This window comes from Cyprinodon tularosa, unplaced genomic scaffold (assembly GCF_016077235.1).
Source record: "Cyprinodon tularosa strain WSP-4 unplaced genomic scaffold, ASM1607723v1 ctg33, whole genome shotgun sequence".
Classification (NCBI taxonomy): Eukaryota; Metazoa; Chordata; class Actinopteri; order Cyprinodontiformes; family Cyprinodontidae; genus Cyprinodon; species Cyprinodon tularosa.
Genome location: NW_024039041.1, coordinates 3,244,817 through 3,259,583, shown reverse-complemented (window position 1 = coordinate 3,259,583; position 14,767 = coordinate 3,244,817). Strand labels below are relative to the sequence as shown.

Sequence of the window (14,767 nt, the reverse complement as noted above, 5' to 3'; positions counted from 1 at the left end):
GTTTGATTTATTTTTCTGAATTTTGGTCCTCATTATCTATTTGCTATATTTTTGAAAAAGGATACTAAACTTAAATGTTCGAAATATTCAAACTTAAATTTTAATTATATCAAAACTTCTTAAGTGGATGAAATAGAATTTTAAATAAAAATTAAAAATAAAAACATTTCTTTCACTGTGAGAAAAGAACCAAAAACAATAAAAATATCAATTCATCCGTGATTTACTGGACTTTTAAGTCCTTCGGGGAAAAATGATGACATCAAGGTTTTTTCCCAGGACAACACACGATTGCTTATAAGGCTCCTGTTCTCCCGGAATAGTTTCACTTCTGGAGTAAAACCCATGTGGGAGATGGGGAGAGAAGGGGGAGGAAGGGAAGGAGCGGGAGACAAGCCTTGGATTAGTCTGCAGAGAGCGCAGGAGAACAGTCCAGCAAGCCTTCCAGCTCAGACGCGCAGCGCAATGGCCAAATGGCTGACGGGATGTTGCACTGCGTTCATTCTGATTTGCGCCGTGGCTTTTGTGATCCTGTGCATCGTCACCCTTCAAGATGCTGGCTGCTCCAGCTTCAAACATGCGGCTGTAACTGCAGACTCGCAACTTTGTTCCGAGATTGGCAAGTGAGTAAATTTTCCCCTAAAGTGGTGCGCTTTCTCTAAAAACTTTGATTGATATGAACTTTATGTTAATCATTCCATCAATAGCCTATATATATTTTTTCCTGTTGTTAATCAAGTGTTTTCAAATTTCTTTCGACATTAAACGCTTGTTTTTATGAATTGGATAAGTGGCTAAGCAGGTTAAGAGATTTGATCAGCTCCACTTGAATAGAGATTATAGCAGCAAATCTGTAGACAGTGAAGCCCTCACTGTTCCTGAAACATTTCCTTAAACACTGTCTGATGCTGCCCTTTGTGTTGATGAGTGAAAGTCTTGGCTCTGCTTCTTCCATTAGTCTTTTTGATGTTTTCTTTTTGCGCAACTTTGAGTCAATGAATCTGTCATCACTAAAAAAAAAAAAAGTGGCACATAGCCTTTTTAACTGGAATGTTGTCCTTCCGACTATTGTTGACTTTAGTTCTTTTTTTTTCTCCTCAGCCTTTGCTGAAGGGTCATTTAGTTCAAAACAGACACAATCACATCAGAGTTTACTGACACAATGATTGATGCATTTCCGGACAAAGGCTTAATAAGGATAAACCTGTTGAGAATAAAAAAAAAAAAAGTATTTTATTTTCATAAAAAAAAAATGTGTGCATTTTGTTTTCTGTTGGTTATTCAAGCATTTTCAAAATATAAACTCATTGAAAGTTTTTGAGGTGGCAAGGATGAAACATTCCCAGCAGTGCATCTTTGTTGCTTAGCAGGTAAAAAACAGTCTCAGTGCTAGCATCGCACTAAAAGGGTCCTATTTGCTTTGTTTTCCCCTTTCATTTCTGTCTAAAGTATCCAAAAAAAAGACAGTTTAGATGTTATAAGCACCTTTATTCACCCAGGCATGCAGTTTCAGTTCTCAGCATGACAATAAATAGGTTGTTGCTAAATTTGGCTGCAAGTAGTTGACTTCTAAAATTAGAAAATGGGCCAATTGTTGAATAGAGGGGAACAACAGCAGCCGCAGGACTCAACCCTCTGTTTTATATTGGGCCTTAGGTTGTGCAAATGTTTGCATAGTATAGTCAGAAACTGGTTTCCCGTAAATCCACTAATATCCTTTTACAGGAAAATCCTTCAGAAGGGCGGCTCAGCAGTAGATGGCGCCATTGCAGCTCTCCTTTGCACGTCTGTGGTCAATCCTCAGAGCATGGGAATTGGAGGAGGCTCTATAGTGATAGTGAGAAATAAAACAGGTGGGTTGTTGTCATCTTTTGCTAGTGTTTTTTGTTTTGCACATTTCTTATTTTATTTTTTCACTGATCAATGTAAAACTTCACTGTACAATAACCTTTACTTCTTCCCTCATCATGTGAATAGTTGGAAACAATCATTCATTTCAGTTTATTTATATAGTGCCAAGTCATAACACATGTCATCTCAAGACACTTTACAGTTCATCCAGATCATCCAGTCAAATGTATTCAAGTTTTCTATCTAAGGTAAACCAGCTGATTGCATTGACTCAAATGCAATCCCTCACACTAAGCATGCTTGTAGCGACAGTGGAGAGGAAAAACTGAATTTTAACTGGAAAAAAACTCCAGCAGAACCAGGCTTAGTTTGAGCGGCCATCTGCCGAGGCCGACTGGGGTTCAAGGAGACAGAAGCAGAGATACAAAAAGCAGCTGTAAAAGGCGGCCCCTTCCAGGAAACACCCAGCCAGGCAGACGAGCTCCGAGCCAACTCTCGTGTCAGAGGATGAAGAGAGCACATCCAGCCAGTCACAGTCAGAGAAAAATGACTACACTGGAAAAAAGGCCGATCTCCAGCATCTATAAACAGTGGTGTTGATGGAAGCAGCATCAGTGGCAAAGTTTGTCTTGTATGTTACAACAACTTTGTTAAAATTACCCTTTGTGGTTGGCTTGTCTTTGTATACCTTCACCAACATACATGAATAAAGCCTGTGTTTGTGTGTGTGTGTGGGGTGGGGGGTCTAAAAAAGAAAAGTTTTTGTTATTTTGTTTTCTCTTTTTCTTTCAGGTAATGTTAAGGTCTACAACTTCAGGGAGTCGGTCCCTCACTCATTCAAAGATAATCTGCTAAATGACTGTCCTACTACATTTGGATTGTCCACAGGTAAGCAGCATCTAGTCAATGAATCAGATGTCGTTTGTCTACCTTTTCATTTACTATATAGTTCAATAGAAAATTGCAGACTAATATAATATGACGTCACATACCGTCTCTTTCCTCTGTTCTCCAGTCTTGTAGGCCAATGTTAATAGCTGCCATTCAGAGCTTTGCACTTCCCTGCCCATAAAATGCCGCTGCCTGATCAGTGTAGTGTAGTAGCAAAACGGTGGAGTATGCATTGTCACGGCCCTTTTCCTCTGACCTGCAGGGGCGGTTCCTCCTGTAGGCAGAGGCGGGTCTTACTAATTGGAGCCACTTGGGCTCTATATAAGTTTAGCTCCACACTCTCTCTCTCTCTGCTCCTCCAGGTACTCCCTTTGTTGTTTGGTTCAGTTTGGTTTTGGTTAACACTTAGACACATTCTCACATTCATGTTCACCCACTCATACACTGCACACACTAAACCTTCTTACATACTCACATCTCACACATGTGAGTATGTGGCTTGTCACACATCTTATTTTGCTCTAGAGACAGTGAGACAGCCCACCTAGTGGTGAAAGTTTGCTTATGGTTGGTTTAAACGTATTACTGGCTGTTCTGCTTTATTGATCAAGTGTATGATGCAACAATGACTAAAAATGTTTATTTTTTTTAAGATTACTTAAGTTGAAAGGACCCTGCGATCGTTGAATTGTTTCTGTAAATAAAATTAATTCCATCACATTTTGTCGAAATTTCAATTTTGAAATCAACTCCAGTTTGGACATTTATATCAGTAATTTAATACATTTAAGTTGATTATTGGCTACGATCCTGATGCTTCCTGGGCTTTACTTGCACATCCTCTCCTGACTCATTTAAATGGTAAAAACCGGACCAAACCTTGGCTTCCAGTAGATAATTATTTCTACCACATATCAGAATTCAGTTCAATTCAGTGTATTTATATAGTACCAATAAACACAACACAATTTAGACACTTTAAAAAATTATACCAGTCCTACAAAGTTGAAAGGTTTTCTATCTAAGAATGCATGAAGTTAGAGGAATGATTTTTTTAAATGACTGATTTTATAAATCAGTCCTCATTGATAAGTATGAGGCAACAGTGGACAGCTGCTTGAATTGTGTCGTTGACTAAGGAAATTGCTTTTATATTAACAGTTTAAAAAGGGACTTCCCTTTAAAAGGAAGATTGTGAATGGTAATCTGCTACTGGGTGTTGGAGAACACAGAGCTTGCACAAAAGAAGACACAAACAATGATCCAGGGTGAAAATATTAAAACAGGCTGAGAAGAGGAGCTGAAAAAGTTTTTACTACACTTGACGTTCATGTCTTTTATAGTAAACCAACAGGTCATTTCAACTAATTCTGAAATAATAAAAAAAGTGGGTAATTATTTAGCCAAGATTATGCAAGAAGCTGTTTAAGGGCTAAAAAATACATGTGATGTAGACACAGTTTACCAGGGGAATTGTAGGGTAATATTTAAGCAGGTGTGTGGATAATTGAGCCTATATTTGTTAACCATTTTATTCCATGTGGAGAGAAAAACCAACATAAATTCTAATAGTTAGAACAGCTTTTATAATTATTTTTTTTCTCCCTAGAAAAAGAATAGATCAAATGGATTAGAGCCCATAATTAACAAGATTTTTTTTTCCCATAATGAGTAACATTTGACTGGAACTGCTTATGTATACAACAAGAAAATAACTTTGATAAAAAATCAAAATAACTGAAAATGGTCACTTCTTTACAACCTTTGTCTAGTTTAAGAGTTCATTTCCTTATGTCTTAGTGAATTAAGATGGTTATATGGTTTTAGCAATCAAACTGGTGTTTTATCAGGTTGTTGTTTTCCACTTCCATGTTGCAGGTAGTCAGTGGATTGGTGTACCAGGAGAGTTGAAGGGCTACGAGCGCCTCCACAGAGAGTACGGGAAGCTGCAATGGGCTCAGCTGTTTGAGCCAACCATCAAACTGGCCAGAGATGGGATTCCCATGCCAACATACTTGGCAGAATTCATGAGAAACAACTTTGTAAAGATGCATGTGGAAAAGTCATCACTGTGGTAAAGTTCACACACAAAAACCGAGCTTACAAAGTTTCCTGACATGAAAATGTTCGGTCACTGAAAACGTAAAACATTTTAAAAAATGTTTGGTGTTTGAGTAAAACACACTGACTTATTGTTTAGATTTTATAAAGGAAACAATGATCCTTTAAATCCGCAAATTAACTAGTTTTAATAATCTAAAAAAAAAAGATGTTCTTTACCCGAGAGTTAAGCCTCATAGTCACACTGACCATGAAAATGATTGGTTTCTTCTACTTACACAACACAGGGGACTGTTGGGGATTCAAAAATATTTTTGCCTTTGCAAATCTCTGTCATGCCAAAATATTATTTTATATAAGATTAACTTGGGTTTAGAGCAGTTACAGTACTCAATGGAGTTCTGAATCTGCACATCTTGTGTATTACACTAAGAGGCAATGCATAGCATATAAATCCAATGATTACATGACGTTGCTCTAAGTTTGACAGGTCATGTCCTGTTTAGGATATGATGATTAAGGTTGGTCATTGATCCATCTATCTATCTTCTTAAAGGTGCAGTAGGAGATCTTTTCTGATGCATTTTTTACCATGTGGCTTTAGATGTCCCCACAGTCGCGTAGCAAGCATTGAAATAGAAGATCTGAAAGTGAAACTAAAATAAATGGTTCCCGCTACAGTGTGAAATTAATGAGTAACGTCCACCAATCAAAAAACACAGTCCGTTGTACACTATTGGTCCTTGACACGTCAATCCGCTTGTCCCTCCCCCCTGTGCACGTTTCCTGACAGATGAACGAATCGACCCCCCAATGCTCGTGCTGGAAGCTAGCCACTGTTATGCTATGTTCACACCTAAAGCAGCAAGAGCAGCAAAAACGCGCTTCATTTTTGATGCTTGTACAAATTTAGTTCTGACGCACGACTGAAGCATCTCTGGTGGAAAAAGTGGGTCTGATGCACATTGGGCTGAGCTACCCTAACCTTTCTTTGCAGTGCTGTCAATTTTTCACCAAACCTTAGAGCAAGATTTTAAAAGAATTTGGACATGCAAACCTTGTCGGGGTTAGATGAGTATAGGTACAGCTAATTAGTCGTAAAATCCAACAGGAGATTATTAAACTAAACTGAGCAATAATGATTTAACTTGTGAGCAAAACATGGACTAAAACTGGGATTAAATCAGGTGGCTAATAGAGGTAGGTATAGAGATAACAAACCTTTTGATTTGATCCTACACTTCAGTCTCCACAGTGATAATCTAAGCTAAATGCTGTGTATTTTATTCATATTTACTCAAGTGCTAGACTGCTTAAAATCTTTATTAATTTACAAAGTGAATTAATCTCGTCCAGATGCAATACGATTTAATGACATACCTCGTAATAACTGCTCAGAAATCCCGGTAGTTTTTTCCATATCTGGCTCATGTCCCCCGCTACTGTCAGCAAAGTGAATAGGAGGGCTTGTGCAAAAATAAGGACTGGATATGAACCTGCCATGTTATTATATGTTAGCACTAAGGTTGTGTTAAAAACACGGACTGGGTTTTTATCAGCATGGTATATTTATATATAAATAAGTGGAGTTGAGTTTTAATGTCTGTCATTTTTTAGCATGAAAAATTTGAGATATGGAGTGTGAGCGTGTGAAGACACTGAAATGTGTGAGTCTCACACCCAATGGGTGAGAGTTGACACCCCTGCCTTTGCCAGTAACAATGGCAGCTATATTCGCTGTGATAAGTGGGTAAAAAGTAGTTTGAATCTATTTTGAAGTGAGAAAGTACCTGAGAACATTGTCAGTGCAGTCAGTTCATCCAAATTACCATCCTGCCTTCAAATATTATTTCTGTCAGAGCCACTCAGACCCCTGTATACTGGCGGTGTGTTGTCACTAGGAATCCCATTCAACAGCAGCTTCCTGCCTGGTCATCTCTTCACGGTTTGCCGTGGAGGCTGGAAGGCCTTTTTCATGTACGTAATCCAAACTGCAGGCACCAGGATAATAAAACGAACATGTTTTGCCGGCAGATTTCGGCAATTCAAGTTAATTTAGGCGTTAATAGACTGTTTCAGAGGAGTGATCATGACGCTCTGCATCATCAGTGCTGTGTCTGTCTCCCTGTCAGCTCCCAGATCAGCGACCCGCTGCTTCAGCTGCTCAGACACGCTGCTCTAGAAGCGCTGCAGGACCTTTTTCTGCGCCGTGATGCACGTCAAATATTGACTTTGCATGTAAACTGGCTGCTTTTGCTGCCTTTGCTGCTTTAGGTGTGAACGTAGCATGTGAACCTTGACAGACAGCATGCGTGTTCATGTGTTTTGAAGGCGTTGTTTCAAGGGGTGGTCTGAAGGGAGAAGCATGGTTGGGTATGTTCAAAATTATAGCTTGTTGGAACCTTTTTTTTCCCAAGATCTCCTATGGCACCTTTAAGATGCAAAAGCATGAAAAAGCATTTCACACGTTCTATCTCATTTGCATTTTTCAGATAATCGGATAAAAATAATGTTAGTAAATCTAAAATGTTCTAACATTCCATCAGTTCTTTTAACAATGAAAACCTCAATTTATATCTAAATACACAGACATAGAGCTTGCAATACAAATTTAACAGGCTTAAATCCTCATGCATTTTATAAACATGTTGTATTAGAATGTTTGAAGATGTAATAAATTATTTTCTATAATTACTTATTTGTTCCACACTCAAAAAAAATCCATATTAATAATCTGATTAGATAATATGGACAGATTTTTTTTTAAAATAGAAAAGCTTCATCTGATATAAAACTGTTTTAAAACAAAATCTTTAAGGGTCCTAATCTTTTTTTAGAACATTACACACTGACCTTTAAGCCATTTTTGAGTCTATCCTCCATACATTTTGGGAAATAGCAAAATCTATGAAGTGAAGACTTCAGAGTGGTGACCTCATTACATGGCTAAATAATCTCAGTTTATTGCAAGGGGCAGCTACCACTGTAAACTCGCTGTAGAACACACTGGTTCAAAAGTTCAGTTGAACATCTTGTGATACTTTTTTGACTGCGATCCATGACTTACAGGTCTTTTTGTTGACACCCCTCTCATTTAACCACAACAAACCAGAACTTATCCCTCCCTGCTTCAGACAAAGCCATTAACAGTCTTTCAAATTCCTATTTTACCTTGTCGTAACTCATGATGATAAGTCAGCAACATATGAGCAGCTTACCACAATACTTGAACTTTTCCATTTCAGGCAGAGTCCCTCATTACCAGTTAAGAAACTTGACCTAAAACAGTAACAGGATGGCTCTCAAACCAAATACTCCCAGTTTGGAGGCTCTGAAATAACAATGGCCCTATCGGATAAGCAGCTCATCATGAAGCTGTCACCGACATGGAATTTGGACACCATGAAAAGAAATATTACAGGACCCATCATAACCTTCCATGAGGTTCAAGGAATTTTTACTAAAGTGGTTTACAAAAAAATGCATTTATTTAAATACTGTTTTTGGTTACCTTTCTCAAATTTGTGAAAAAAAAAAACAAAACATGAAAGTTATTTTGTAGAGGAAGTATTGTCTGTAGAAAGTTGTCTGCTCTGCTGCTTTTGGAATAGAGGTGGAGTAGGTGGACTAAACCATTTTGTGTAAACAGATAGGGGGAATGAGTATTGAGAACATTTTCCAAAATAATTCAACTTACTTTTACCAATATAATGTAAATAAAATATTTGGGATTGCAGGTTTCAAGTGTCATGTTATTTTTGTCAGTATCATACAGTAAATGCATTAGGAGCCTCTCATGGGCCCCTGTCAAACCTGGGTCCCTTTAAACCTTCTTCCTTTTCACTCCTGTTTAGTACCCCTTACTTTCACTAAAATACTTGACAGTTTGTACACGGAGATAACATATGCTTAAAAGCACAATTTTTACTACTCAAAAATATTCCTAGTTTTAGACCAAACTGATAAATATTTTGTTCAAATTAACGCAGAACAAAGGGAAAAATACTGCAATTACTAAAAATAAAAACAAGTTAAAGCAAATCAGCTCTAAAAAAATGGAGGTGTATCATTATATTTGGGGATGCTACGAAATCAATTCAGGTGAGACTTTCTATTGCATGTGTTTCTGTTTATGTGTTTTGAAGATTTCATTATTTTTCTCTGTCCAATGGAGGAGATTTCAGCCTTTTGATGCACTACTCTTCTGAAAATTTTATAGACTATGTTTTAAAGCCTTTCTAAAGCCATTCATCCATAATGAAGTATTTTACCAGTTCTGAGTCAGACAAAAAGCCTGAAACACAAATCTGGAAATGGCAAATATGAGACCTAAAGGTTTCCAAAAACCAGTTCTTTGATTTCCTACCTGAAAAACTGTCGATGAGTGCTACAAACAGGGAATCTAAAGCAAGAGCTGTGCCCAATCTTTGGTAGGAAGTCTCCATCTGGGCTGTACCACATCTCTAACCCTGTTTGTTGTGTCCAAGGATAGGTTTTCAATAAAGTTAATTTGCCTCTGATTTGAGCCTGTTTTGTGGTCGCTATAACCTGGATGACTGAGAATTTACACAGATATCTTTAATCGAAAAGGTTTCTTTAAAAAAGATTCTATTGAACGTGACCTCTCATAAATCTGAACAAGACAAAACTTGATTAGAAAGAGGGCAAATTTGGGTTTATTCTATGATTTTTAAAACATTAAGTCAGGTCAGTTGTTGTTACAGTACAGTGTTCTGTTTAACAACTCTTCCAATCTGTTTCCCTTTTGTTTATTTTTCTGTTTTTTATATAGTAAAGTCCTTTGCCACGAAAACAAAACAGTCCTGGGCAGAGGGGACACCCTACGCTTTCCTAAACTTGCAGAAACCCTGGAAAAAATTTCAAAGAAGGGTGCAGAAGCCTTTTACACTGGCAGGATAGGACTTGACCTAATCCAAGACATTAAAGAAGCAGGTTGGTGCAAGAATGGCCAGGGCAAGATGAGACTGTTTGTTAACAAATAAATTAAAGGTATTTAGTGTGACGATTTGGATGGAAGCTTGTAAACCTAAAGGGAGGTGTTTGTGTCTGTAGGTGGAACATTAACAATGAAAGACTTGGCATCTTACGAAGTTAAGGAGGGCAGTCCATGGACGGTTTCTCTGGGGACTCATCGGATGCACATCGCTCCCCCACCTGCTGGAGGAGCACTGCTAGCTTTCATTCTCAGAATTATGCAAGGTTTTAGATCATCTGTTGTTACTCAGGATTCTTTTCATGCACTAATTTGACTGCTGGAATTAAAAAGTTGTTCTTTCTCTGCAGGGTTCTCGCTGAGCTCAGACTCTCTTGATGTTAAAGCGAAGGTTCAGATGTACCATCATTACATAGAAGCAGCTAAATTTGCTAATGGACAAAAGAGGAACATTCGAGATCCTGCTTTCAGTAATAGCGAGGTTGTAAACTATAACTTTTTTCTACCATTGTTACAAAGAAATTAAATGTCTCTTTAAACATATAATTAGCATAACTGTGTGTGACATTTAGGCATACACCTAAAAGTTAAAGACCACAGGTAAAGCAAAATAAAACAAGCTGAAATATCTTCACAACAACCCAATAATGTTGCATTAAAACAAAGTCCATTTCAGAGGTACTTTTTCATTCTAAAAATGCACACTGATCTAGATATAAAGTTGTTACTGCTTTTGCAATAAAGGGAATACAATTCTGACATGAATGCAGGAATTATCGGAGAAGAGTCAGGTCAGCTGTAAACGCAGCAGCATAATTATTATGCTCCAATGAATATAGTCAGGGGTGGAATAGCAAAACAATATTTAAATGGTATTAAGTTCTCTGAATACAGGAAAGGGTGGAACATTACTTGAATTAACCACAACAGATTTAGCTGACTGAGCAACCCAAATTGGTATGTTGTATCATTGTTGGTTATTATGGCTCTATGGGATTAGGTCACCATTCGATAATATATGATACATATAATTTATCATTTTCATGGATGTGTGTTAATGGAAACAAGAAACTGGGTCTTACAGGGACACTGTATAAAGCATTTTTTTAAAAAGCTTATTGGATAGTACTGCTTTTAGTCTGGGCAGGTAAAAGTACAGCAAAGCTTTTACATTTTAACTCTTCAAGTAGACCTGTTCTTTTGTCCCTGGCAACTTTATAGTCCCTGGCAACTTTATATGTATATATATATATATCTTTGTATTACATCTATGTGGTTAGTGAATTGTCCATATTTGCTTACAATACTTTAATCTTCCCACAAAACTCAGCTGTAAGCTCTTATATACACCTTACATACAATATTTCCAACTAAACAAAACTACGAAGTAATACAAAAAAACATGAATTTTGTGATGGCAAATGAAAGAAATAACTTTGTGGTAGCAAAATGGGTTTAATCCATCTTTGTCGGCACTTAAATATATAATATTAAATATTTTACAAATGAAAGTAAAATTTAGACACTTCTAACCCCTTTATTGACACCATTTTACAAGTTCAGAATGATAAAAAAAAAGAAAAGAAACTAATGTCATAATAGGGATTGTTATCAAGGTTCTAGAAAATAGCTTAATTTTAATTGTAGTGAATGCAACAATTTCTTGTCGGTAATTCTTCCAGCCACTGGAAGGTTAGTTAAACTGTAGTTACGATATGTTGCTAAAAGAAAAATAATTTTAAAATTAGTGCAAAGAAAGTTGTACTATAGACAGGTTTTTGACTAGGTTTATTTTTCTTGTTTTCCTTTATTTATCTTCTGTTTTCAGACTGCCAAAAACCTGATTGATTCAACCTTCATCGATCATATCAGAGGGATGATATCATCTAGTAGGACCCATAATAACTCCTATTACTTCAACGTCAAACCTCCAAAGGATAATTTTGGAACAACACACGTTTCTGTGCTGGATAAGGATGGACTCGCAGTCTCAGCCACCAGCACCATAAACCAGCTGTGAGCAGAAGACCTCCATAGAGATTTGTACATTTTCTGAAAGTAACCTTATTGCATCAATGGTATCCATGGCTTAACTCTACTGTATGGTTGTGTAGGTTTGGAGGAGCTGTTTACTCTCCCAAAACAGGAATCATCCTCAACAATGAGCTTGCCGACTTTTGTGGAAGAGTAAATACTATACATCCAGGTAAAACAAACACACCTTACTGTTCCATGCAAGTCTGATTTAAAGACAAATGAACCTAAAACATCCATATGATGCAGGTGAACAGCCACCTTCTTCAATGACTCCTGTTATAATAGAGAAAGGCTCTGGTGGGATCCTTGTGATGGGAGGATCAGGAGGAAGCTTGATCACATCATCTATGGCCTTGGTAGTTCCCTGCTTTTCAATGTTGTTGCTTAGTCTGTGTGTTTCTTTCTGCTTACATGAGTCAAATTTTCTCTTACAGTCTCTAATCAACCGCCTGTGGCTGGGGATGAGCTTAAAGGAGTCAATTGATGCTCCCATAATCTTCATTGACTCAGAGAATGTTGTGAATTTTGAACGAAGATTTAATGAGGTGACGTATGCTCTTCTCAACTATAAATTTATGACAATAAAGTCTATTAATTTAATCATACCACCCCTATTAAGTATGTAAAAAAATAGAATTAGATAAGAAAACAATCAAAAAAACACTCTACTAAATCAAAAGTCCCGAAAATTATCTGATATGTTCTCCCACATTCAAACTCGTAGATCAATTTCCCTAATCTCTTTTTGACTATTTGAGCTGATGTAATGAGTAAATTTCTCCAGTGTGAGATCAGTAAAGTCAATCAATCAATCCATAATTGGAGGCTTTAGAGGCATCCTAGGTCCTTTTCTGTTACATCTTTACAAACAGCTTCCTAAACTCTGCTTAACTGTACCTGGAAACTGGGTTTAAGTCAGATAAAAAAAAGATTTTAACTTAGATAGATTTTGTACTGAAATAGTATGAAATACACCCAATCCCTACCTTTAGGTATAGTGGCAATCTGTGATTCTGTGGGCTGGTTCCTCTTCCAGAGTTTTTCCCAACCTCTTTTGACTTTTTTACCCCTTTGGGCATTCTTTTCTTATCATAAGTACCCCTCTCAGTCAAAAGTATTGATGATTGTCCAAAAGTGGAACTTACAATAACTGATTATAAAATAAAAACACTTTAGCATTTCTAACTTGACCATCTAATTGCATTTTATTCTTTCCATCTCAAATAAAAAAATAACATAAATATGTTCCCTGGAAGTTAGTAAGAAATGAAAATAAATGCAAAATAAAATATTATAAATCTGTATTTATAAAACTGGACCTTCTCTGAGTAACTTCCTTATACTCACATTTAAACTGAATAAAATGGAACCTAAACACAGAACAAAAATTATAGTCAGACTGACTTAATTAGATCTGTTTTCATCAAGACACCTGAGCTGCTTTAATAAGCTCCTATAGCTCAGTGTGAAGAACAGCTGATCCCAGGCTGTTCTCTACATCCATTCTGTTTTTCTGCTTGGTTTTTATGTGTGTCAAAGCTGAAGGTGAACTCAAACATATAAGAAAAACGTACTTTTTAGTTGATAAAACCTTGTTTAATTTTCAATTGGGTCCTCATAAAACAAAACAGACCCCAGCCCTATTTTATTTTAATACTTAACAAATAAAATATTTTGATGTACCCCTTGCAATGCACTGGCTGACCAGTAGGAGTACGAGTACCCCCAGTTTGGAAACACCGTTCTAGAAGATTAGCCCTTCTATTATTACCTCAGCACCTAGACATAAAGCCTATGGAATATCTGTGAAATGAGCTGAGGATAAGCGATCATGAAAGTATTGAAGTAGGAGAGATCTTGCATGCTTCAACTTTAGGAAAATATCAGGAGACTGCCGGTAAAGCACTGCCTTACTGGCATAAAGTCTGTTGTAAGAACTGCTTATAGGAAATAGGCATTGGTGATTTTTTACAAAAGTTCTATTTAAGTCAGTGTTTTTAAACCCTTGTCCTCAAAACACCCTGCCCTGCATGTCATGGAGACTTCCCAGCTTCCACTCACCTGATATCAATTGATAGCATATCTAAAGGCTTTGCTGAACTCCAGTCATCTTAAGGTGTGTTAAAGCAGAGAGTGTGCCTTGAGGACCAGGGTTGAAAACCCCCGATTTAAGATATTTAATCACCTCTTAATATATTTTTTTAACTTTAACATAATATCCTTGGTAAATATCACTGGAATAAAGCATCTTTACAAATATGGGTTGACAAATCTATGTGATAATACATTAAAAGAATGTAATTTAGAACTATCAATTTTACTGTTTTTAATCTGAGGCTTTTCTTATTGTATTTCATTTAAGGGTTTTTATTCTGATGATATTTCCTTTTTGTGTTGTCTTAGTCTGTGAAAGAGGGCCTCAAAGCTCTTGGACACCGAGTTGGGTCTTGGCCATACTTTTTAAACATGGTCAATGCCTTGGAAAAGGAGGACGGTTGTATAGAGGCCGTGTCGGACCAAAGGAAGATGGGAAAATCAGCAGGATACTGATCATGATGATATTGAGTAACTTTACATGAACATCTTTTCTTAGACTTATTAAACCTTTATGCTAGGGGCCTGTGATTATGGTGCAGCTCAAAAACAAAATGTGAATGAGTTAGTTTTATTTTTGTTTAACTTTCTTTTTGTATGTATATTTTAAAAAGTAATTGAATGTAGGCAAACATCCATGTATTGTAATACTATAGTATATAATAGTAAACGTAAAGGCAGTGGAGCTGATTCTTTACCTAACTGCAAATTTTATTTTTTTTCCAAATGAAGTCAGAGGAAGATAATACTAATTTAACTTCACTCTCATTTATCCAACACCTTCATCTTTGTGTTTATTTGTTTTAACATAGATGTATGCTCATATAGCAACAACACTGTGAACACGTTTTTTACTTAATTTCTATCTGTAAGCTTAAG

At 36.7% G+C, this 14,767-nt stretch overlaps 1 protein-coding gene across 1 annotated transcript; it reads left to right on the top strand.

Moving 5' to 3' along the window:
- The first annotated feature begins 339 nt into the window (after positions 1-339).
- On the top strand, positions 340-14,423 carry ggt5b (gamma-glutamyltransferase 5b). Its single transcript, XM_038293582.1, has 12 exons — positions 340-623; positions 1,726-1,853; positions 2,644-2,739; positions 4,621-4,816; positions 9,596-9,756; positions 9,877-10,023; positions 10,108-10,238; positions 11,586-11,773; positions 11,872-11,963; positions 12,041-12,150; positions 12,229-12,339; positions 14,198-14,423. Exons 1-12 carry the CDS (start codon positions 346-348, stop codon positions 14,342-14,344), a joined length of 1,785 nt encoding a protein of 594 aa, XP_038149510.1. The 5' UTR covers positions 340-345; the 3' UTR covers positions 14,345-14,423.
- Positions 14,424-14,767: the final 344 nt, after the last annotated feature.

What these genes read in the sequence shown, in the direction of transcription:
- ggt5b (XM_038293582.1), top strand. Translation starts at nt 346, where the DNA reads ATGTGGGAGATGGGGAGAGAAGGGGGAGGAAGGGAAGGAGCGGGAGAC. An exon ending in AGTAAATACTATACATCCAG is followed by an intron (nt 11,964 to 12,040) that starts GTAAAACAAACA and finishes CATATGATGCAG; the next exon opens with GTGAACAGCCACCTTCTTCA. An exon ending in TTGAACGAAGATTTAATGAG is followed by an intron (nt 12,340 to 14,197) that starts GTGACGTATGCT and finishes GTGTTGTCTTAG; the next exon opens with TCTGTGAAAGAGGGCCTCAA.